Below are 25,967 nucleotides of genomic sequence, written 5' to 3' on the forward strand. Positions count from 1 at the left end.
TCGCCCGGTTCCAGTTCGCTCCAGCCAGACCTGGCTTAACCCAGCTCATCCCGTCCCATCGCTGCAGCTTTTCCTGCCAGCCTGCCTGCGTTGCCTGCAGCTACCATGCTCAGGAACCCATCTGCTGCTGAATATGTGTGGTGAGACTAATTCCTGCCACCCCTGGTCCTAACTGGGTTGCAGGGGAAGGCACAATCCTGTCTTACCTGCACTCAAACTGCGACCCTATACGGGACAAGTGTCGGGCATATCCCTCCTCCTCCTTCCCTCAAAAATAAGTAAATAAGGTGTGTAACTAAGGTGTACCCATATATAAGTATTAAGACATAAGTTCTTGTTATTTGATGCTTAAAAGATATTTCACAGCTTGTATGTGCTTTAATTACCCCTTTTGAACCTCCTGCCCCAAATTGTTTTGTTCTCCCCACAATAAACCGTGCATTCGTAAATTCTAATTGGGGATTGGCTGCTGTTCTTGGAAATATTAGTAAGTACTGAGCAAGTTACTCACTCAAAAATTCAGTGCCGAAGCCACTGACCTTCTGTGAGAGGCGAGCGCCACGTGCGGACCTTTCAGCAGATCCTGACAAGTTGAATACACTCCAAAAAGGAGATATAATAGGTTGCAGATCGTGACAATCAAGATTCCTTTTAAATTTGAGATCACATCAAAGAAATTAGGATTTATGAAAGCAAGCTTATTTCTGATGTCCTAAGGGTAGGAACACACAATTATTTAATCATATAACACATTTTAACCTGAAAAGTTTCTGCCTGTTGGCTTATTGCTCACAAATTATTAGTTTGAGGCTACTTCATCTTGGAGGCACTGTACACACATTTTAAATAGCTTCACTGTGGGTCAATATGACAGTAATTTTATCATGTTTAGAGTATGCACAGATAGAAAGATGTAACTTTTCTGTCCATAATTTTATTTAAACTTCTAACACATATAAACAATGGACCAAAGTGGTAATGGCTGAGCAACTTCCATTTGAGGCAACTCAGTGAATCAACTTCCTGAATAAAGTTACCCTATAAAAGTTGCCATTTGAGTCAAAACCACTATTGAAACTCAGAAAAGAAAGCCTTGAGCCTACTGATGAATTCCATCAATAAAAACAGGATTGAAGGTCATATAGATTTGCAGTATTGAATAGTTAGCATTACTAGAGCTCTTCAAAATTTTAAGAGTGCTTTGGTTTTGAAGATTGAAATGCTCATAATAATGTGAAGTGCTCTCATAATTTTAAATCCCTCTATACTACAGATCCCCAGATTCTTATTACTGCTAAATTTCAGCTGCTCATTTATTATAATCAGCTTTTTGGTATGGAAAAGCATTGTGTTGCCTTTTTTGCCAAAGCTCAAAACCTCATTCTAAATATATGGTGAAATTAGCTGGGCCTTATGAGTGACATCCTTAAAAATGCAGTAAAAACAGATCCAAAAAACACCCAATGACTTTGATAGAAACATATCAGCTGAAGTAAAAACACAGAGAAGATGTTATGTATAAGTTTGTCATATGTCTTCTTAATATGGAAATTAAACAAGCCAGAACACAGTGAATTATTGGCAAAATTCTTCTTTCACTTATCAATAAAAATATTTTTGGGAGTAATCTACTATCAAGTAGATCATTAACTACTGCTTTCTCAATTGAAACAATATGAGAAATGACAATGAAAAATGCACGAGTATGTACAGAGAAACAATGTAAAACCCAGCTAGAAACCTGTTTCTTTTCTCCATATTTAATCACAGAACATAGACATTTTAAATGGACAGTAGATTCACATGCATTACCGGTGCATGTTCTTCTGTCTTCAGAGACATTTGTAGCTGCCTTTTGTGTTAATGCATTTAGCAGAAGGAAAGCATGGTGGATTTATTTCATTTTCACATTCATTAATATCTGCAAAAATCAATACACATTGATCAGTAATCATTATAAATTAAAGGATTGCTACCTTCTCATACACACCTTCTACAAGTATTCATAAATGAAACATATTGCACATTGTCCATGACACATGGATACTGTTTAAAGCAGAAAGATGGTTTTGGTTTAGTTTGAATTTGGGTTGGTTTTGGTTTGGGCTTTTTTTTTCTTTAAGCTGGAAATGATGGAATGAAAACGTGCTGTTTCAGAAATCCACCAAAAGCTACAAGTGGCAATTGGCTGAATTTTCAAAAATGTAGACTGTAAACTTCAGGGTTTTTCTTGCATGTGTTTATGTCTTAAGACTTTGAGTTCCTGTCTAAACTTTTTCCATAATGTGTTCTACAGAGGTAGTGAAAATAATAACACTGACATAATTCTATACACTTCAAGGCATGATTTTGAGGAGCCAAGGACTCAAGTTAGCTTTGAATACAAAATTTACAATGGTGATTTGTGATATCACTGCAAAGACAGTTGTTTCTACATGCCATATAAATTCTGTGAAATGACAATTTCCTGACAGAATGATGAGCAGATAAACAATTAAACATTGAAAAAAGTACATAAACACACTGTCCTTGCAGCCATTAAGAACATGTCTCTCACATATTTTGTGGTGAAATGGGAGTTGGTATGGCCTGCACAATAGAAAGGCCTCAGTGAGGGAAAGAATGGAGTCTTTTCAATATTTCTGCATCTTTCCTCTGTTTGTGTAATATTTACTTGCAAGAGTTGATTCAGTTGCTGTTTTATACAGTTTCACATTAATCTTGTATTATACTTGCCAGCTTGTTCAATGTCTCTAACCCATGGTCCTGGGAAGCACTGCAAGCCCATATAGGGGCAACTACCTCAGCCTTGACTGTCTTCTCTTTTTGTTTATATTCCTTTCTCTTTCCTACTACAATGTTTGATCAGTCCCTTTAGGCTAAGTAGCTCTTTTAGATCAGTATCAGAAGCCAACCCTGTAGGAATTACTTACTGATTTAGCTCAGCATTATCACTCAGATTACTTAGGGAATTCTCTCAGTGGAATTAGGATCAAGCCTAATCCTATCTTAAATTTTAATGCAATGCAGTAGCTGTATCCAAAGCTAACCATCAAATGAGACAGTCAAAAGACTAATCATGCAAGGCATAAACTTAAATGTCAAAACCTTTAAGAAACACTACCTCTCATACAACCTCTCTGAAGGAGAAAAATAATCTGTTGTTCAGAATAAACATTCCTGAATAAATATTAATCCCTTCAAGACTACATTTTGGGTTAACTCCCAGAGGCTTCACCATCATCTGGGAGGCACAGGCACCTGCACAGGCTTTGCCTGCACTGTAATTCAAATGCTATTTCAGCTTATTCATGCTACCTGTTAAAAAGCTAACTTTTTTTTCCACCACGAAATAGTGCATGTCAGATCTTACTAGCCTGCCCTGCTACACAAAGAGAGCAGTACTTTACTTAAGTAAAGAGAGTTATGTATAAAGAGTAAGATAATGATATAAAGGAAGGGCTAGCATAGTCTAGCATTAAGTGACTTCCTGAATCAATAGAAATAATTTTGTGAAAGACAGAGTTAGTAAGCAGGAATTAAAGCTCCCAGATTCCTATGCTTTTGCCAGCAGGCCACTCTTCCTTTTCCAGAGCAGCATATAATTTGAAAACATCTGCAGAAATGTTAAGCTCTATCCTCCTCATTATATTGCTTGACTTATTCCTAATTTTCTGATAATTTAAAAGAATGAGAACACATTGCACAGACATGCATGGAGCAAAGTGCTTTCTACTGTAAAACTCAAGTGGCATCTGCATAAGTGGTTCTTTATGGTTTTCTTCTAATAAAGGCATGGCTTGTTTAATATATGCAGCAGCTTGTTTTCTTATGGCAGATATACAGTCTTTTGTTTACATTCCTGAACATATTAAAAGGAACTAGGACAAGGAATGATTCATTCATGTAACTTAATTATTCAGTTTGCTGCCAGAACGTTAATCTATTGAAAGTATTTTAATATAATTCATTTAGCAGTTTTATTTATATGGCATTTATGTGGGTAGAATTCAGTTGATAAATAGGATTTGAATAAAGGGAAAGGCTGCAAATTTCATTTGACTTTTTCCATACCAGGTATACAAATAGAATGAATATCTTTCTATTCTGCTGTCTTAGAAATACTGATAAGCCAACTTTATTGCAGATCAGCTTCAGCACGTGAATTCAAATTAATTTACCACTGTTCATAATATATTCCTGACTATGGCCTTTTCAGGTTTCATTTTCTTTCATACTCTTATAAAGCTGAGCAGTTTGAGTGTTTACGTGTATTTATATTTATATACACAAATATATCTAATAAAACATAAATACATAGATACACACCCACCATTAAAAGCACACATTTGAAATGTGAAGAGAGAGAATTTGTCTTTCAGAGCTGTGAGGAATTAAGGTCTTTTAATTGAATATTTGTCACATTCCTTTTCTTCCTATTCTATTCTGTTCAATGGTAAAAATAAGGCAAAAGGAAGGGAGAAGAAAAAAAAATATTAAAATAACCAAAAAGTATTTATCTGAAAACATGCATGAAATGTCAAAAGACAATACCTTTTTACTGTTTTTTTCACCTGATCTACTTTTATACTTGCAGAAGTAATTCTCTTCTGGCAAACCTTTTCACAATTATTTTGGGAAGCTGGAACTGAAGTGAGACCTAATTTGCTTAATTTCACTTATTCACTTCACAGTATTGTTTTCTTTCTCACTTTTGTTTAGCTTAGTAGGATGATACATTGACTAGTGGTGCTCATTTTGTATCTAGGACATTCAATGAAACAATGCTAGGAATGTGACAACTATCTTGCTGTCATGTTGAATGTTGGAAGAACCAATGTATATTTGTCACTTGCGTTTTTTCCCTACTCATTGTTAATAGATTAATTTTTGCTTAATTACCAATTTTTTGTAACATTTACTTACCTTCAACCTGATTACTGGATCAGGATGGGTAGAGACTGAGACAGCAATTCTGAAGTAAGGAGAATTTTGTGTTATCGAATTAGAGTAGCTACAAATCCATAAGGTTGACTACAAGAGCGCACAGGAGGTAGTTAAATTCTGATGAGCTGTAGTGGATTTTGTTTTTTTAGAAAATTCAGGAACAACACGAAAAAACAGATACCTATGCAAATAGGAGCCTCAAAGTTCCATCCTGTACTTGTGCAGGTTAGTTGCTCTTCTCCTTGTAACTGAAATCCATAATGACAGGAATAAGTCACTGTAGATTTTCCAAATTCTGAACATTGTACAAAATCACCATTTTCCACACTCTTTGGTGTTCCACATATTTCCTCTACAAATAAAAATACTGTATTACAAGCTCTTAAAAAACTACCACTTTAACCTTGAAAATGGACATTATTCTCCATAACTGCTATAAATTAACTTAAGTGAAATTACTCACATGTTTTAAGAATTTAATTGTTAATTTCTGGACAAGAGTTTATATGGAGTACCTCAAGTTTTGATTTACAATCCTTGTAAAATTAGCATTATCTTCTAACAGTATGTTCTGCACAGTTCTTATTTCAAATTTTCTGTCTTTCTAAGAACTCCTGCCCCAGTTGCCATAACGTCTGGATATCTCACAAGCCATTCATGTTATCAGAATGAAGCTGGTGAACAGTACATTTTTTACAGAGGAAGCTGAGAAAGGAGAAGAGACCTAGATCACATTTCTAAGATTAGATCTAAAGATCTACTAAAGATTTGCAACAGAACAGTCACTCAAGACCTCCCACAACCAAGATCAGTGCTCTAGCTGTTGATTACTCACACCTTTCATTAGAAAAGAATGGTTTTTACCAGATTACCTTCCTGATATAATTCTTTCCAAGCTTCTAAATTAATCCCAGGTATATTGTCACAATGCTTGAAATCCTGTGGAAACTTCCCAAGTTGAAAGGCATCTGCTGGCACCTCAGAGATCCCTGTATTGTCACAAATCACGCGGGACAATGAGTGTTTTTTGAGTTCGTGCTTTTGAGCTTCTGTGAAAACATTATCATTTTCCCACCAAAATCTGGAAAGATTGATAAAACATTTGCAAATGATCAAATTCAAAGCGTTGCTTATTCTTACTTTCACAGTACCCTATGTAGAAGCCTAAAGAGTTGCAGCAAAGAGTAGGTAGACACAACAATAATAAAAGTAAGCACCATGATCTGCAGACTTACATACACAACTTGAAAGCCACAAAAAGGCTAGTGTGAGAATGAAACCTCAGTGACTGTTCCCAGGCCCATTCCCATGATCAAAACCATCAGAGACTTAGCTCCACTCAACTCTCCTACACACCCTGCTTTCCCTTTTAATGTACATTAAAATCTATTCTACTTATCCAAAGAATTACAAAGTCAGATTCAGAATTTTTGCCCAACTACTGCAAATCCTGAGATCACAGGAAGATTCTGAGTGGAAAAAACAGTAAAAAGAAAGTCAAAGTTGATGGAATAGAAACAATTTGTTTCAGGTAATTTGGCTTGATGTTAACACAGTGCTTGAAATTAGTACATTGGAAAAAGAAATCCCTTCATGTTTTGCAGATTACTGACTAAAGATTTTAAGGCTATCAGGATGGAGTTCAGTCAGTCAAAAATTCCACTTAGCGTTGATTTCTGGACTTAAACAAGTACATTAGAAGAGATGTTTTTAAATCCCTACTTACTGGCACGTCAGTTAGGGTATTTAGTAAGCATGTAGTGTAACTAGTTCAGATATAAATAAACCCAATACCCTAAAAAGGCACCACATTAAATGTTTAGACTTCTCCATTCTTCTAGTTACTGTATAACAACTGTAGCATGTTTTTACACATTTCTAACTTCTCTTACATAATTCCTTATCATAGTATTATTTACAATACCATTTCATATGTAAGTTAGATCACACAAATTTTGTAGAAGAAACTTGGGTAATTCTTTTATTATTAGAACTCCCTTGTTCTCAAGGAAGTTAGTGTTAAATTATGTTTACATTTAATGAATGCTAGCAGTACCATAAGACATGAATAACAAGAAATATCATAAGGCACTGAATAACGGAAACAAGGCTGGAAGGGCCTTGATAGCTTATTCTTCTCCAGATAGGGTCAAGTATGCCTGTACAATTCAGAAGACTTTCAACCACACTTTTAACACAACTGAGTCAAATGTTTGTTGAGTAGAGAGATTGTACTAATAAGATACCACCTTTATAATTAGCATCACTTTTACCTGTGAGCTAATTAATTAACATTTTTTAAAGTTCAGATTAAAATTCTGCCCTGGATGCTTATTTACATAATGGTTTCTTTTCAAAACAGTGATTTATGGGAGGAGCTTAGGACCAGGTGTACTTAAAACACTCTAGCATTGTGTGAGCAGTTTAAAGTTAGTCTTCTCATGAGCTTCAAAATGACTGCCACAAGTATATGACGGAAATTTAAAAAAACAAAAAGGTTGGTTTTATCATGGCTTTAAAAGCAGAAGTAAGATATAAACTGCATCTTACACCCTTTGTGACCTGAAACTGCATTCCTCCTGCCTTTCTGGTGTGGAGGGTTGAACTGGCATAAGATCCTGGTGGCAGTTGTGCTGGCTTGTGTGAGAAGACATATTATGCTGTGTCCAATGACGCAATTCTGTGAACACTGTAGTCCCAGTTCACATAAAACCAGGTATGTGGTGGTTTTATTTTCCCCTTTAGGAAGACTGAATTACAACTCTCTGGCTATCCCTTCTGACTTCGCTCTTGTCACAGAAAATGTTGAGGTTATTCCAGTTAAGGACCCTGAGCACAGAGCAGGCCTCAGGGTTAGCTAAAACCTGCACAGTACTACATCCGCCCATACAGAATTTAGCTGCCCCTGGCACAAATAACCACTGGTGACACTGGATTTCCCCTGGCAGCATAAAGGCGGGCATCTCCCCTAAGCTTGCTTTTCTCAAAGCTGAAAACCATCTGTTCAGCCTTGAGAAAAGAAGGCTTCAGGGAGACATTATTACTATGTTCCAGCACTTAAATTGTGGCTACCAAGAAGATGGAGACTCCTTATTTACAATGAGTCACATGGAAAAGACAAGGGGTAATGGGCACAAGTTGTTCCTGGGGAGATTCTGATTGAACCCAAGAGGTAAATTTTTACTATGAGGACAGTCAAACATTGGAATAGTCTCCAAAGGGAAGTGGTAGATTCCCCCACATTTTACAGTTTTAAGTCTCAGATTCATAGGGATTCATATAAACTATACTATTACCTAAAAAGTTTGGACCAGATGATCCTTGAGGTCCCTTCCAACCTGGCATTCTATGATACATCTCAGTACCACAGAAACAATCTCCATGTCATCTGGAATTGAAATTATACACAGACCAAAGACGAATAAGCAAAAGTTCACCCAAAAAATCTGGAGTGAATTTTAAAACCTGGAAGTGGCAGGGAATTATTTGTTCTAAACCTGTTTAGGTGTCATCTTGTCTTCTGTTCTGGGAAGCATCTTCACATCTGTAAAATCTGCATTACTTCTGCATATTACACAAATGATTCAACAGCATGAATAAACTCACCGGTCACCATCCCTTAGCGCTTTCATTTGCTTTCCAATTATACATGCAAACAGGGGACCAGTTCTAGCACCTGGAAGAAAGTCTTCAACCAGACCACCAAGCCAAACATCAATATTGCTAGGATTGTGGTACAATTCCAGTATTTTTTTTGTGACATTGTGATTGGTTATTACTGTGTTCAGGTCAGTCTGAGTTTCCAGTTTTGGCAAGCCACAGAATTCTCGCCAGTCATTATAACCTGTAAATATTATGTTAAAAGGAAGATTAGATTTGGCTGTTAAGCATGATATATGACATTAATAAATTTATAAGCACTAGATTCTGACAACCTTAATCATAGCCATGGGCAGTTATGTTTAAAAATAGGCCCATTATTATTGGTTAATTTGATAGGAAAATTTATTGCAGGATATGAAACTACAGAATATGCTATTCCTACATCATTTGCATGAAGGAAAGCAAAAGTTTAAAACAATTATCCCATATTTAAGCAATGAAAATATGATAATAGGTAATTGCAGCATGTACTGTGTCTTGAGATTTTCAGACTAGGAATACATAAGTGAAGAGTGGGCAAAGGGCAACCTGAATTAAGTTAGTAACTAAAGCACCTTACTAAGGAGAGTGTCCTAGGGCACATGTCCAGCTCTCTGGAAATGTATTTCTTTTACATCATTGGTATTAACCACGTCCTATCTCCTAATAAAACTTCAATTTCTGGTCCCAGGGATCAAAACTGCATTTCTGCCCTCATGTAGCCTAGAGCTTTAAACTCCAGACTGGAGTAAGACTTAATTTGTACTGTCCAGGGTCAACAACTTGTGTATTCCTATCTGCAGGGTCGCACGAGAGAAACAGACATGATTGTCACCCAGAGACGTAAAGCTCTTTGACAATCACTCAGTCCTACCTCCATGGGTGGGACATGAGCTCAAGTCACAGAATATATATATGATATATATGATATACTCATGGCCTGATGGGCTAACATTCCTTGACTGTTTGTTCAGTCTTACTCTGGGCTGACTAGATTAAGAAATCCAGTGCAAAAAAACAGGCACAAACATATAACATTTCTCAAAAAGAGGTGTACACCTAAAGAAGACCACTTCTGGAGACATCTCAACACCTTCTACAGTTCGTTGAGCCAATGAGGTTGTGTCTAAGTTGACCTGTCCCATAGGGTGGAGGCAGCCTGCCAATAGCAAGTGGCTGCTGCAGGCAGAAATCCCACTCCTCTGAAGCTGAGCAAGCCTCAAGTACCTACATCAAGCACACCCATCCACTCAATAATACTGTCCTTCCAGATTCCAGCTTGAACAGATCATTTTAATTTCAAATGCTGGGGAATATTTTGTTTCCATCAAAATTAGAAATATTAGTCACTTACCATTTTCAAAGAGGCTTAAATGACTTTTCTGATTACTAAAGCTATTATTTAAAAGGTTACTAGTACATCTCAAATATCAGCAGCTATAGTTCAGTTACCAACAGAGAAAATTCAAGAAAAATCAGTAGACCTGGAAGTCCATGATCACGGCCACGTTGTAAATTTAATGATGCTAAATCTAGTGAACCTTTATTGGACAACACAAACAGTTTCTCTGTTAATTCTTCATTTAGTAGTTGATCTTGCACCTGCAGTTTTGCTGAATGTGCTAGTAGACCCCTTAGTAAAGGATCCAAGCCTCCTTAAAACACAAAAATAATACAATGTTACAGCACATGTATAAAACATTACAACTTTCTTAAAAAATGTGAATGCATGTATGCTTATATGTTTTAAAAATATTGGACACAAGTTTGACATTCAAACATAAGCAAAAAATGTACTTTATGTTGAAACAGAAGTAATAGTGATATGAAAAGGCTCTACCTGCTTTTTCAGGTGTAAGAAAATTTGCAACCTGATAATACATTCTTTCCCCCCCCTAAAAAAAAGATATGAAATATCTTCATCTTAAATTATCAATCACCAATCTATTTTCAATCTACCAGACCAGTTTAAACTGGATAATAGCTTTTGTCTGATTTAGAGAGCTATTTAACTCAGAATAATTGTTCTAGCTAATGTTAATACTCTGGAGCCCATCTAACAACTTAAATCGGGGATGTAATTAAATAAATGTTCCTAGTTCTAATTCAAAACAAGTTACTTTGAAAAAAAGTTACAATATTCTGGAAAAAAACACAACAAAACCAAACAGTTTAAATAAAATCATACCTTCTTTAATCAGCCTCCAGGGACTAAAAAAAACTTCATGCAAATGAAGATCTGGGAGTTGTGGATCATCTAAATAGTGTGCATCCAGTCGTCTTACTGTTGGTTGGATTGTTGCATGACCAAAACGAAAAGCAGCTGTTGAAAATATGTTAGAAACTGTAGGATTCATTGTGGGATCATAACCTGTATAAAGGCCAATATACAGATTAAAAGCATCTGGACCAATAATTTTGGGAATGTAATCTCTTAAAGTAATAATCTGAAAGAAAAGAAAAAGAAACAATTTATCATTCAGTGTTTTTACAGATGAATAGTCATGATTCCCACATACTAAATGCCTTTTTCTTCACTCCTCTACCCCCAGGCATTTGGCAAGGCTAAGAGCAGTGTTAGCTGGTAAACAATTTCATTCTTATTTTGGCACTAAGGAGACAAATGAGTAGAGAGGAGCACTGGTTCTGCTCAGCTCAGTGCAGTGCAACAAGCCAGGCCCCTTTTAGCTCCTACCACAAATGCTAGACCAAAGCCTTCTGAGTTGAAATTACCACTGTTGCTCACTTCCAGTCCATGGGGGTAATCCAGCTCTACCAGAGGTGTGCTGAGATTTGAAACCCTGGTTGTGATGGTGTAAATTATAATGCCCTTAAAATGCAAGGTAAGCATGAATTACTAGAAACTAATTCAATAATGGTTGTGGATATGAACAGATTTTATTTTCAGACATGTATTTGTGACACAAATCCTCTTCACTGAATATTTGATATATTGACTAGGCTTTCAAATGCTGGTGCCCAGCATGCCATCGTGGACATTTTATGCTAAACTCAAGCCAATTAATAGACTCCTAAAAAACACACTTCAAAAATAAAAAAGCTGATAAACACCTTCTGTCAAATAGTTTTATTATGTAATAGCATTACAGTTGCATTGAAAAAGCCCATGAGTAATCATGGCCAAAAAAACAGGGGAGAACGATTTAATGCACCAAATAAAATGAAAGTGCATTATAGGCTAAAGATTATGCTGAACTCAATGAAGCATAATGGGATGAATATGAAGCATAATTAACTCAATAAAATACCTTATAGATTCAATATAATGTGCAATAAAATATACAGAAAATGTATTTTGAGCTTGATATAGTGCATATTGAAAAGCTATTTGGCATGAAATGGCCTTATGAAAAACTTCTGTCTTTATTTCAGGCACAGCACAGAGCCAAGCAAACTCCTCCAGGATTCACTGTCTTCTCTCGGAAGGCAGAGGCATTAACTTTACATTTTCAGGTTAGATCACAAAGTGAACAAAATATTTGAAAGACAATAGTTGGAATTCCTTTTGCAGCTCCTTTAATACAACATATAAAGAAAATGAAATAATTGCTAGAAATGAATATTTACACTGTCATTTAAAGAGTTAACTTTTGGCTACCTTCACAAAGGTTTTGTAGTACAACATTCCTTTCTAATTTTAGGTTTAGAGTCAGTTTTTACAAGTAAATACATTAATACTAGGTTAACCATGGACAGAGACATCCTGTTATGACTAATTTTTTGGCACATTGTGAATGAAATCCCAAGCTAAGCTGCTCATAAAGACCAGATTCCCTAAGGGGAAACGTCATCCAGAACTTTAATTTGCTCCAAAGGTAAAACCTTAATTTCTTGTTTCCTTGGTGGGGAAAGAAGGGCTGCCATCTAAGGAAATGAAAATTAAAAGGCAAAAAGGTAAAAAGAAGTTGTATGCTTGTGCTGAGCCAGGAGAGGCATCTATTTGATGGAACCTTTGCATGGCTAAATAGGGCTCCATCAAGCATACGTGATTTTTAGACAATACATACTAAGTTGTTACTAATGCAGCAGAAGCTGATACTGCCAGAACAGAGTCTGACAGGGAAGTATATCTAAAGAACATCAGCAAGTAGAATCCAGTCTTTTTGTCATGTCTGAACGGAACATACCTTGACTCAATTTGCCTGCATGAAGTCAAGGAGAGGCTTGCTACAAGTTCTCGTAACTGATGTATTTCTAAATTTTAAAGTAGCTGTACAGCTGACAAACATCAAAATTATTTTGTTAAAATTCCTTTTGCATGCCCTCTCAGTTCTGAAAGAGTGATTTGAAAGATTTATTTCCTTTCATATATGGCATAAATAAGCATAAATCTTTCCTTCAATACAGTGTTCCTTCAACAACTGAGGTTCTTCTGTGGAAACAAAGGGATGTGCTTGTCTAAAAATACAACAATGAAATCAGAGCCAGAAAGGGACTATAGGGAAAAGACACTGCAAATAAGTATGATGAACTGCTCCACCATTTACTCTCCTTGAGTTTACTTATGAATAAGTTAATTTTCAGGTGTTTGCAGCATCATAAGGGATGTATGTGGATATGAGTCTGAACCTGCAGGGTACATGGTGGTCTCAATAACTTGTGATGTTCATGAGATTAGTGGTAATCTGAGCTCCTCTTAGGAGACATTCATCACCTCACAGCGTCAACTTCAAGCTGCACTGGAACCTCATGAATAAATTAATTGCAACCAGTAATCTCAATATTTCTATTTCATGGCAGTTCAGCCTTAGAAGACGCACACTTTCAACCTGTGCCTTGGATCAGGGAAGAAAGGTAGTGATGCAAGATGCTCAGACAACACAAGCAGATGTAGCAAGAAGTGAAAAATACACCTATATACACACTGAAAACTATAGGTGGTTGTCAACTACAACTGGAATTGACTGGCCATAACACCATAAATTCAGAGATGTTTCTTTGGTACCATAAGAAATCAAAGAGAATTTTACTCAGATTGATCTTCAAAACTCCTGTTTCACTTTTACTAGTGCCACATCATCTGGCTTTCACAATCCAAATGGCACATCAGGGGAAACGGTCTTTGGAAAGAACAGCACATGTACATGGAAATACATCCTACAAACCATATATGTACAAAATATTAATGTTAAGAGAGTAGCAGTTGCAAAATTGAGCATTTTTCCCTGTTTTGTCTAAACTCTCCATTTAAAGAACAAATTTAAGCTATTTTCTTCCTAATAGTTTTAAAAGAGGAATTCTGTTTTCTCAGGTCAAAATAGGAATAAGCAAAACAAGCAAATAGTTTCATTTCAGTTACTAAATAACAATGAAAAAATGTCTTTTTGCACAAAAGGCTGTGAAAAATAAAAATAAAAAAATCTAAGAGGAAAAGTAAGGTCTAGAGAGAGACTTTTTTCATTCTCCTTATTCTAGAAAGACGAGAAGCTTTTTCGTTCAATTCTTTATAATAACATGCCCAGAGGAAAATATTAAGTTTGAAAGTATTAATTAAAAAAATAGGGAATTTCAGAAATGTGTGGCAGTTGATACTAAATTTTGAAGTCTCAAGGTAACTTCAACTGGAACTGTCATTAGCTAGGTATGACTCAAATACATTTCTAATGAGCCATAGGCAAATCTCATTAGTTTGTGATACTGGTAGAGATAATGAGCAGCGTTTTGCCTTGCACAAAATGTTTTCTTTCAGGCCATAATGTTACCGGACCTAAATGAGAAATGTATAAAAGCACAGAGGCCTACTTTTGGATTTGAACATTTCTTCTAGCAAGTACTAACAATTCTGACTTGCCAGTGCCATTATTTTAGTGCAAACAACACATTTACAGCAGTGGAGCTGACATCGTAAATGTAAACAAAAAATATATATTAAAAAAGGTAAATTTTTCAAAAGGACAGACTAAATACAATTAAATAATGTTACTTTTTTTTTTTCAGTTATCTGGCTTCAAGTGCAAAGTAAAACATTCCAGAGAATGTAAGTGGTTTCTTAACATATTCTGGTGACTATGAATTGTGGCAGAAGAAAGGGTGTTTTATCAGAATAATGAAATTTTCCTTCATCTTTCCCCAATATATCTCAAAAAAATTCTCCTTCTGTTACAAAAAATCCCTTTTTCAGGAATCAGAAAGCATATGGAAGTCCCCCAGCCTTCAGTTTATTCTGTTGCTGATATTGCTCATCCAGTATTATGTATTATAGCAGACAGACTGAATCACTGTTTTAACGCTGTCTGTTTAAAGGTGAATCTCCACAAACACAAAGGCCCTGGTAAAGATCAGAGGAGAAACTTCAGGCAGAGCAACATGAGTAATCAAATAATCGAAAAAGGGCTCATGGGATCATTCAGTCCCTGAGGCCAGCAAAAAGAACAGCCAGATTCCAAGCCTGGTTTTGAAATGTGACAAGATGTGCCAATGGAAGAAACTGTTCCCCAGATGTCACACAAGCTAAAGATGCAGTTGGCTAAGGGGTACAACTCATGGTGGGGAGCAGGGAGGAGGTGACATGGGGGGACTTTCAGGGAAAGGATTAAAGGTGGGGAAAAGGAGAGGTCAGGAGGAACAGGGGAAAAATAACAGGAAAATAAAGGGAAAAGAGGATAAAAGGAGTTATCTGGGTGTGAAAAGTTAGCTGATCACAGAATCACAGAACCAGAGAATTACCTTGGTTGGAAGAGACCTTAAAGATCGCCAAGTCCAACCATCAACCTAACTTTGACAAGTTCTTAGCTAAACCATATCCCTAAGTATTACATCTACAGGACTCTTAAATACCTTCAGGGATGGTGACTCCACCACTGCCCTGGACAGCCTGTTCTAATGTCTGATAACCCCTTCAGTGAAGAAAATCTTCCTAACATCCAATCTAACCTTCTCTGGCATAACTTGAGGCCATTACCTCTTGTCCTATCACTTGTAACTTCATTGAATAGATCAGCCTCCAACCCTTTACAACCTCCTTTCAGGTAGTTGAGGAGAGCAATAAGGTTGGTCCTTTGCCTCCTTTTCTCTAGGCTAAACAACTCCCTTCCTCAGCTGCTCCTCATAAGACATGCTCCAAACCCTTCATCATCTTCATTGCCCTTCTCTGGATATGTTTCAGCTCCTCAGTGTCCTTTCTGTAGTGAGCAGCCCAAAACTGAACACAGTACTCAAGGTACAGTGTCACCAGTGCCATGTACAGGGGTAAGATCACCTCCCTGGTCCTGCTGGTCAAACTATTCCTGTCAAACTATATCCTGCCAGGATGCTGTTGATCTTCTTGGCCACATGGGCACACTGCTGGCTTCTGTTCAGCCAGCTGTCAATCAACACCCCCAGGTCCCTCTCTGCTAGGCAGCTCTCCAGCCACTCCTCCCCAAGCCTGCAGCACTGCTGGGGGTTGTTGTAGTCAAAGTGGCGGACCCAACATTTGGCCTCATTGAAACTCATGCTTAGCCCATCAGTCCAGCCTGTCCAGATCCCTCTGTAGAGCCTCCCTGTGTGCACTCGCATGCCTACAGGGCATATGTGCTTGGTCTTGTACTGACTGGACCTTATGACAGGAAGCCACAACATCCTCCTGTCTATTGGGCTAGCACCTTGGTCCTGTTGCCAATCAGATTTAACTGCCTCTACCACTGTAGGCAAGCAGATTACATTTTGTGTAAGAGAAATCTGGTTGAATGTTTTAATTTTGTTTTGTTTATGATTGTGGAAGTCTGCAGGACCCAAAGCAGATCACAGTGAATATCAGAATAGTGAGGAAAAAGAGAAGTTAAAGCCCTGGAAGAAAAAGGAAAAATACTGAATAGAAATTGATTTTCCTACTCTCAAGTCTAATACAAACATTTTTATGGACTCTTTTCTTCTATATTGTCCTGTATTTATTTTTCCTCCTATTTCCTATGAAGAACAGGCCTTGAAATTGATGCATTAATACATCACTGAGGTGCTTTTTAGACAGGAAAGTAATTAATTTATATAATTTCTTTGAGAAAGTAAGCATTTTGAACACTATGGAAATACAGAGACATTATTTTTGTCTCCTTTACCAAAAAAACCCTAGAAATAAATGCATCTGAAAAAGGCTTCTTTGATAGAAAAATTATACACCAGAGAAGCATGCAGAAAGATGAAACAGACTAGAAATTGCCAAGGCACAAGGAAGTTGCATTCAGAGAAGTGGAAAACAGGATAAAATTCATACATGCCAAATTTGAAGTGCAGAATTAGGTAGCAAGTAAAAGGTAACATCATCCCCAAAGACAATCACAGAGTTGAAGTTTTGTTATTGATTCTTTTCTCAGATATTCACTGCAACATGTAGATAAGCAAATAAGCAGCCAACCTGATGTAGAGCACCAACAATTTTTCGTGCCTCTTGATAGACAGTTTCAGCAGTCCAGTGGCTGTTGATGCTCTTGAGGGCTCTGGCCAGGCGGTTGTGCTCTCTCAGCCACAGTGTATGCATAGCTGACAGAGATGTGACCTCACTGGATCGGCTGTCCCCAGCCATAAAACATTCAATCCTCTCACCTCCACTTGCATTCAAGTCCTGTGCACAAGGTGATGGTATCTGGTCTGTAAAAGGCAGATATTCCTTATGGTTATCATAGTATTTTGTGTTTACTCTAAGAAGGCCTTCTTTGCTTGTTAAATTCCTCAGTTTGTTTTCCACGGCAGGGGTACTGCCATAGACTGTAGAAGCATCAAGGAAAGAAGTTAAGCCATTTATTTGTTGTCTTGGATTTAGCGCTGACAGATTTCCAAAGAGAACACCATGATCACCACATGCAGGCGATGAGCGGTAGAAAGGCAAGCAATCCATCTCTGCTGATAATGTATCATTGGTGGCCACCTGCATTAAAAACAATTAGTATTTTCTGAGGTGAAGGTAAGAGTTGTGGATATTGACTTAAGGCCTGTGTAAATATTTCCATCCTCTGTCTCAATGTTCAGTTTTTCAGATATCGTCTAGTGGAGTGACATATTCTGAGCTTGTAGAGATTGCATTTCTTTCTGTCAGATTTAAGCAAAAAGGTGATTCAACTATTTTTAAGCAGACAGAAATAAACCCCTAAACCTTTCATCTGTCATAGGAGCAATCCCTTCTGCATAGATCTACACTTAAATTTGTCTGCTTCACAATCAAAATTCCTCATGAAATGTATCACAGTGAAGACATGAACATCTGTTCAAATTATGTTCTGCTAAACACCAAGTGACAGAGCAGGTTTACATGTGTACATAAAAACCTAATGAAGACTTCCTATGTCTGCAGCAGTTTTGTTTCAATACTTAATTTGAATCCAGTTTCCTAACTAAAAAAAAAAAAAAAGCATATGAAATTATTCACTCTGCTTTCTGCCACTCCCCCACAATCCTTCTCCCACACTATTTTGCAGTGAAAGGTGACTAACAAGTATTAAATTATTACTGTCTTTATAAAAAGCAAAGGCTGCACACAGCCTTAGCCAAATGAGACTTTCCAGTCCTTCTTCAGTTTGACCCACACACACAGTCAAGAGACTGAGGTCAAATGGTGATCCAGTATTTGTGTGCTAGTCCGCATGGATATGCTGCAGATATTATATAAAATAATGTAATTTCTTCTTCATTCATATATAGAAATTGGTCTGTGTGTATAGAACAGTTATTATATTGGGGGTAAAAGTAAGAAGGCAACTTTAGAATGGAATTCTAGAGGTCCAAATAATAACACCATTGCCTCATTTATTATGCCAAGTAAAATGTTCTTAATGCTGACAGCTCATGTCAGTCGGGATTGACAGCAACACAGCCTTTAAGTTAAGAAAGGGTTTAGTTCGCTTTTCAAGTTTCCTTTGGTAAGGAAATTCTATTATTGTTTCCTCACTACCTAGGTTTTAGCAAATCAGGTAAGTTATTTTTAAAGGAAATACACAATTTCTTTTCCTTTTTCTTTCTTTCACTGATTGATGAAATCAGTAATTTCTCTACCTTTGGTTTTCTATTTAGTATAGGTCTCTATTATTAATTATTTTGCTATTAGTGTGGCTTCTTTTCCCTTTCAGCTGTTAATATAAACAAGAAGCTCATCTTATACCACAAATGCCAGAACTCGACAACAACAGCATTGTACGTGTCTGAGAGACTCAACAGGGAAAACCTGAACTAATTCAGGTAACACTGGGGAAAAAAAGAGTATGAGATGATTTTAGGTTGTTAAACAGCAAGGCTGACAGCAACACGTATGAACAGTGAATTAACATATCAACGTATCAACAGTGAATTCCTACTGAAAAACCTTTAGTGAACTGCCTCTGCCATTTCATTTCTAACTGTTCTGTCCCCCAGTGGAGGAAAACGGGAGTAATGAACATTAAGGGACTGGCAGAGATGCATGATGTAGACCTTTCCTTTTTCATGGGATGAGTAGTGTGCAGCCAGCAGCTGAATGTGCAAATGAGAGGTTCCTTATGCTGTTATTCAAATGACATAAAAAAATGATCTGAGGAAAAAACCCCAAAGAAACAAACCCTTTTTTATGATGAAAAGAGTGCAGAATATTTTTTTTTTCTTTTTCTAAACTAATGAATAACATTAACAAATTTTTTTTCTTTGCCTTGCATAAATCTAGACAGAAAAAACTCAAAACAAAGCCCTATCTGTCCACAATAGTTTTCCTAGTATAGCTGCTTGTTGATTTAAACTGTTATTATATATGCATAGTCAAGCCTGTTTATGGCGAAATTCTTTAATGTGTAGGAAAATGAAAAAATATAATTGTTTCAGTGTACCAGAACGTCTAAACCGCTATTTCAGTTTAAAAAAAAAATCTTTCTTAGTGTAAATGTGTTCTGTGGGAAGTGACCTTGTAAAGGATTTTTGCTGTAGACTTCAAAGAAAACCTAGCTTATGGTCTATGAAGTTTGCCAATGAGAAAAACGTGAATGTTTATTTGTGGGTTTGAAACTCAGAAGACAATCAATGTTTCCACCAGGCTGTGAGCTGCTACGTCTAAACCACAGAAGAAAAAGGCTTGGACTCACTTCACTGATTGTTGAGCAAACATCAACTGATCCATTTGTAGTTGAGACAGTAAGCTGCTGTTACGTGTCACCTTTTGCACATCACCTCACTTTTCTATAATTCTGGTTCTTTCCTACTTCTTTGAATCTGAGCTGTCTGAAAGCTTTTCAGGATTGTATCTTACTGTGTGTATGCACTATGTCTCTTTAATGTGTAGGAAAATGAAAAATATAATTGTTTCAGTGGTCCCAAAACGTCAAACCCGCTTTTTCATTTAAAAAAAAAATCTTTCTTAGTGTAAATGTGTTCTGTGGGAAGTGACCTTGTAAAGGATTTTTGCTGTAGACTTCAAAGAAAACCTAGCTTATGGTCTATGAAGTTTGCCAATGAGAAAAACGTGAATGTTTATTTGTGGGTTTGAAACTCAGAAGACAATCAATGTTTCCACCAGGCTGTGAGCTGCTACGTCTAAACCACAGAAGAAAAAGGCTTGGACTCACTTCACTGATTGTTGAGCAAACATCAACTGATCCATTTGTAGTTGAGACAGTAAGCTGCTGTTACGTGTCACCTTTTGCACATCACCTCACTTTTCTATAATTCTGGTTCTTTCCTACTTCTTTGAATCTGAGCTGTCTGAAAGCTTTTCAGGATTGTATCTTACTGTGTGTATGCACTATGTCTAACTTGTTGTCAGCAACATAATTAATACTGGATAAAGCCAGTAGCTCTCCGACAAAAGTCTGCTAATGCCTTATTATGGCTCAGTCCTAACCTGAAATAACCATCTGAGGAATAACAGGTTACGTCCACAACCCTGTTCCATGTGTCAAACTGCTGTAAAAGAAGTATGTACTAGATAGTGATTTATTTTTTTATTTTTTTTTCCCTCACATTGTGGGATTCTGAAGAGATACAGAAGAACATTCAAGCTCTACCAGAAGCTACAAGCTTGATGTGAGAATTGGTGAGTGAAATTCTCTAGCCTTTATTATTAAAATGTCCAGAATAGAAAATCATAAGGGTTCCTGCTAACCTATGAATCATTTACCTACACTTGTTATTAATATTAATGCACTACCACAGCTTTCAATCCATCACTGAATTGCACTGCCTCAGAACATTTTCCAGACAGCTTCCTTAACCTGCACAGTCAGGAGCTTCCCCTCCCTGGTGAAAATTCCAGAGTGTGCAGCTGAAAGCATGGTTGTTCTTTTCTGTGGGTGGATTCTCCCTTGGGTGCCACTGTTCTAGGAACACAACAAGAGTGCAAACTTCAGACTCCATGTTTCCATTGTTGGATAATATGTTATTGATTTCACTGTCTTTGGAAATAAGCCACACTTTCTTCATATACAAACTGAACATATAAAAATATCTATGGCAGTTTTCCAAATATTTAATAGGTGGAAGTTAGTTTTAATTAAGATTTTAGGGAGAAGATCAGTTCTAGGTCATAATAGCATTTTGTTTCAGTGTTCAAGAAATAGTCAGTCTGGCCACAGTAGTCACTACAGCTCCCCACCCCTCCCACCTCCCCCCCTCTTTTTTCTTTTTTTAAAATACAGTAATTCCATTATTTGCCTTTGACAAAACCAGCTACAAAATACTAGACATATAATAAACAGAAAAGAATAACCATCTTCATATCTGTCCCTGTAAGCTGTGAATGACAGAATAATGACACAACAGAGTTAAAAAATACATGGGACTGTGATCATGTAATGAATCCGCATGTTGGGAAACTTATCTGATACTTACAGGGTTGTATCTGAACTTCTTTATATGTCACCCCCACCAAGGCCATTCTGAGTATCAGGAACTAACTCTCAAAGGTAGACATGGGTATATCTTGACCCTATTCCCTTTCTTGGAATAATTTTTCAAAGGTACCTTAAATTGCCTCTTTTTAAGCAGATGAGATTTCTAGGCTTGAACTAGTCAGGGTTCAGTGACTAGACTTCTACTGTTCCTGTGATTCACATTTAATTCAAGTTACAGGCAAGAGTATGAGTCTCTTGTTAGTTTAAAAACCTATTTAGTAATAAAAAATGTGGGGGTTTTGCACTCAAAGATCAATACTAATTGTGCTGTTTCAAAGAATATTTCAGAAGCACAAAACATCAGCTTTCAAAGACTTTTGCAGCTTTATACATACAGCAAACTGACTTTAAAAATGGGAGTCAATACACAGCCATGTTGTGTCATATGGTGGAGACACACTCCACCTCCTTCATTGTAACATGCAAAGCACTGTTGCTCAGGAATTAGACTCCTGTCCTAGCCTCTCCTGATAAGAGTTTGGGAATGGGATTCTTCTGAGGCTATGACTCAACAGCATAAACAGAAAATAGAATTTTTTGCCTCAAATGCAAAATTGAGACATAGTAAACTGGTGATTTTTGTCAGAACTCATTGTAATTAAAACTATTGTGGCTAAATCATATTAGGCAGTCACTAACTGTCCTGAAAACATAATTCTTTACGAAGTGTCTGCTCTTTCTGAATGCTCTCAAGCTATGCTTGCAAGCTTTCAAAAGTCCACATCTCCTGGATGAGAGAGACTAGGTTTACCAAATGGAAGGTGAGCCATCTTTCAACACAGGACCTAATTTGCTTACCATTAACAGTTAGCTGAATATTTTCCTTTATGTTTAATGAAAATGGAATCAGGCACTTAAGGCAAAAGGAGACTGTGGCATAGTTATCAGTGTTGAGGGGAAAAGATTTCTATTCTCATGGAACTTATTCCATACATTGGCTTTAGTGTATAGAGTGGCTGGTCAGTAATCAAGCTCCAACCCTAAGGACTGTAATTCAGGTTGCTCTGGCTAGAGGCAGGCATCAGTTCAAGGGCTGTCATGGACACGGGGCTCTCCTGTAGTGTGAGATGGACAGGTTGCACTTTCAGAAACCATATAGTGGTTTGGCTTTGCTACTTAATTTTTTGAGTGAAAGAATGACTGTTCTTTTAAAATAATCAGACAAGAATACAGGGCTTTATATTTATACCAATTTATGTTTCTTCCAACCCTCTAGCAAGCTTTGAATGAATGTCTTCCATTTATTTAAAGCGAAGAGGTGATGTAAGTTTCAGCAACTCCCTGAAGATCATTTTATACATGTTGAAAAGACAGCTCTCTTCAAAAGTTTGCATTAGCTGCTGGAAATATCTTTGCTTTCACTGTTAAGATCTTTCACTTTATCTGGCTGAAAATTTAAAACCAGAATTATTTATGACTACTTCCCCGTTTCCCCCAATGAAACTTAAAACCTTAAAGCATGAGAAGAATAACATTGGGAGGGACTAGTTATGTTTCTCTGCAACATAAACCTGAAGGGTATAAAAATATTATATTTGTACTAAGTTCCTTAGCTATATCTTGTTAGTTCTACAAAACAATTTAGATATCTACCTGTCTCATTTAACTGTTGCATTGTTTTTCAGTTTTTCTATCACTATTATTTCTGGACGATTGATTAATTTGCTTCATAATTATTTTAGTGTATGTTTATCATTGATGTGTTTTACTTTACTTACCTGTCCAGAATCTGAAATTTCTCTTGAATCTTACCTTTATTGGAAAACATGGATTTTGTTTTTCACATGACATCTGGCACTCCACTCTGTTTAGGAAGGTAGTTCTACTTGTGCTCTGTGGTGTGAATGCAATGTCATGGTCTATGTATTGCCCCCATACCATAATAATATCAGAATACAGGTTGTCTTCTGTAACAGCCTCATTAGATGCATGAATAATTTTCCTTGTCACTTCACGAACCTGGGAAGAGAACAAATGTACCTTGACTGCCAAGTATTATTTACTTCTCACAAAATGATAAAACACTAAAAAGTAGAGGGAACAGTGATAAAAGTATTATTTTTTTTCCCTTAGAATACTTTATGTTGTAGAGTACTTTTAATGGGTTGCCTAAAAACAAAACTAGAAAAATCCCAGCAACAATAAAAACTCAGCCTCTGACAGACTCTTATTTTTGTTCAGGAGCTGAGATCCGGTGCCACGAGCAGGTTCAAAGATGTTTCAGCTGAGTTCTTCTATATATTTTCCAAATGAGCAGTGTATCTTTGATCTGTTCCTTTCCTTTCCAGAGAATTTTGAAAACCACACATTTCTTTTAAACTGTCTAAAAGATTTGTTTCTATTTATTCTGTTTTCTGCTCCCATAACAAATGGATTTTGTTTGCTGGGCAACCTCAAATCACTGTGGATATACAGAGACTCTGGGCTGCTCTGTACACAAATGGAGCAGCTTATGCAGCCCAAGAGACAAGCTGGGTTGTAAATACATGGTAGCTGAAAGCTCTGCTTTATTTTCCAAGGAAAGGAGAAGCTAAAATATATTTCTAAGGCACTTCTGTGAAAGCTGTATAGAGAAACTGATGCTGTGAATGGGAACATGTGGAGACGTCTGTGCTACGTGTCCAGTCTATACTAATAACCAAGAAAAACCATTATAGCAAAAACAGCAGTCAGTTTGCCATGATTAGGGTATCATTATTATTCACAGATTCCTCTCATGCTGCAAAATGTTCCCTTGCATACAGCAGCTGCCTTAGAAGTTAAGCAATTGAAAGGGCACACATAAAATAGAGCCACAGAGTCTGTACTAAATATAGGGGCTACATAATGAATGCATAAGACAGTTGCAGTTAAATAAAATTGGTAAGGACAAGAGGCAATTTGGGACTTGTTAGGAACATCAGGATTTATATTGAAATAGTCAAGTGCATAGATATATAGAACCCTTCAGGAATCCAAGTCTTTATATCAGTGTTTTAATAGTTTTACTGGCCACAAAGCACAACTTCTTTTTTTCTTGCAGTTAGTAAGATTTTCTTATCACTGTTGCACAGCTACGTTGTGTTCTAATACTGCTTTATAGTAATCCTCACACTTACCTCTCACCTCCACATTTTCTGCATTTTGTTTTTTAAAGGATATATCTGGATAGCTAAAAGTACAAAAAAAACCCCCAACTATGTAAAGGAAGAAAAATAATCTATGGCACTAGTTTTATCCTGTCTTACTTCAAAATAGAGAACCTTGCTGATGATCAGATATTATTGGATTTGGTGAAGTCATGTAGTTTTGCTTTTGTGTGTTTTCCTTCACAAGCATTTACCCTAATGAATCTAGGAAAAGGCAGTTTGTAACATCTACTGGAAATTTATCTGTGTAAATGTCAGGTTTTCATCTTTAAGTGCTAAATTGTGCAGCTTAGAGACAATGCTATTTAATTACTAACATGAGTTTCAGGTGACATTAACACTAAATTCTCTTGCTCATCCTTATTAAACATGTGGTGGTTAAAATAACAAGATTTTGAGTCCATTAAAAGTCAGGTTTCAAAGCAGTGATGACAAACCAGAAAGAGTAAATCCAGCCCAAATCATTGCACAGTGCACTGGGGAATTTTTCACCCAGTCCTCTATGCAAATATTTGTTTTGTTCAAATTTCCCTCTGTAGCAACTCTGCTATTTTTTAAGTGTATGAGCTGCTAAAATCCATGTGCCTTCTTCACTGAGTAACTTGGGCTAGCCAAAAGTATGAAGTTATGATTTGACAGTAATACTTGCTCAGTTAAGGCATGCTAACCCAGAAGAAATGATAAACATGCATCCAAAAATGAAAGATAGCACATCTGTGTGCTTTATATTTATGTAGTTAACACCCAACCCTGTTTTCCCCCTTCTGCTCCAGAGTGAGGAGGTGGGCAAATCTGATGACACCTTCTGTGTCTAGGCTGTAAAGTGACTCTGGAGACAACATGGTGCAGCTTTCTGTAGAAAGCAGGAGCTAGGTTATCCAGAGCCCTGTCCAACTGGCTCTCGGGTATGTCCCATGAGGGACATTCTAGCAGTTGCCCAGGCAGTCTGTTCCAACATTTAATTTTTTCTCATGACATTTTTTTTTCCTAACGAGACAAAATTTCCTCTGGAACAACTTGTAACCTTGTAACCATTGCATCTTAAGACTCATAGAAACATAGAATCATCAAGGTGGGAAAAGACCTTCAAGATCATCAGGTCCAGCCATCCACCCCACAACCCCTAACCACTAAACCATCTTATGAAGCACCATATCTACCCCTTTTTTGAACATCTCCAGGAATGGTGGCTCCACCACCACACTGGGCAGCCTCTTCCAATGTTCTTGCCATGCCAGCAGTGTGCACCCTCCTCTCTATGGCAGCCTTTTCAGCTCAGAAGGGCTGTGATTAGGTTAACCCTGCACTGCCTCTTCTCCAGGCTGAGCAATCACCACTCCAGGGCCTCCTGGCTGCCCCATGCCTGGTGCAAGCCATGCTGGGACCATGGCCAGCTCAGGTCCTGCCTGCT

The 25,967-nt window shown here is 37.1% G+C and overlaps 1 protein-coding gene across 1 annotated transcript in view; it reads right to left on the reverse strand.

Moving 5' to 3' along the window:
- Positions 1-1,832: 1,832 nt before the first annotated feature.
- The window catches only part of TPO (thyroid peroxidase), a 41,488-nt gene continuing 17,353 nt past the window's right edge, over positions 1,833-25,967 (reverse strand). The window contains exons 6-13 of the mRNA XM_009999250.1: positions 23,181-23,387; positions 16,943-17,452; positions 10,778-11,036; positions 10,074-10,244; positions 8,554-8,791; positions 5,820-6,028; positions 5,129-5,299; positions 1,833-1,921 (exon numbers count right to left, since the gene is read on the reverse strand). Of these exons, the coding sequence (XP_009997552.1) occupies positions 1,833-1,921; positions 5,129-5,299; positions 5,820-6,028; positions 8,554-8,791; positions 10,074-10,244; positions 10,778-11,036; positions 16,943-17,452; positions 23,181-23,387 (1,854 nt within the window). The remainder of the gene's footprint in view (positions 1,922-5,128; positions 5,300-5,819; positions 6,029-8,553; positions 8,792-10,073; positions 10,245-10,777; positions 11,037-16,942; positions 17,453-23,180; positions 23,388-25,967) is intronic.

Source organism: Chaetura pelagica, unplaced genomic scaffold, assembly GCF_000747805.2.
Source record: "Chaetura pelagica isolate M959 unplaced genomic scaffold, ChaPel_1.0 scaffold90, whole genome shotgun sequence".
Classification (NCBI taxonomy): Eukaryota; Metazoa; Chordata; class Aves; order Apodiformes; family Apodidae; genus Chaetura; species Chaetura pelagica.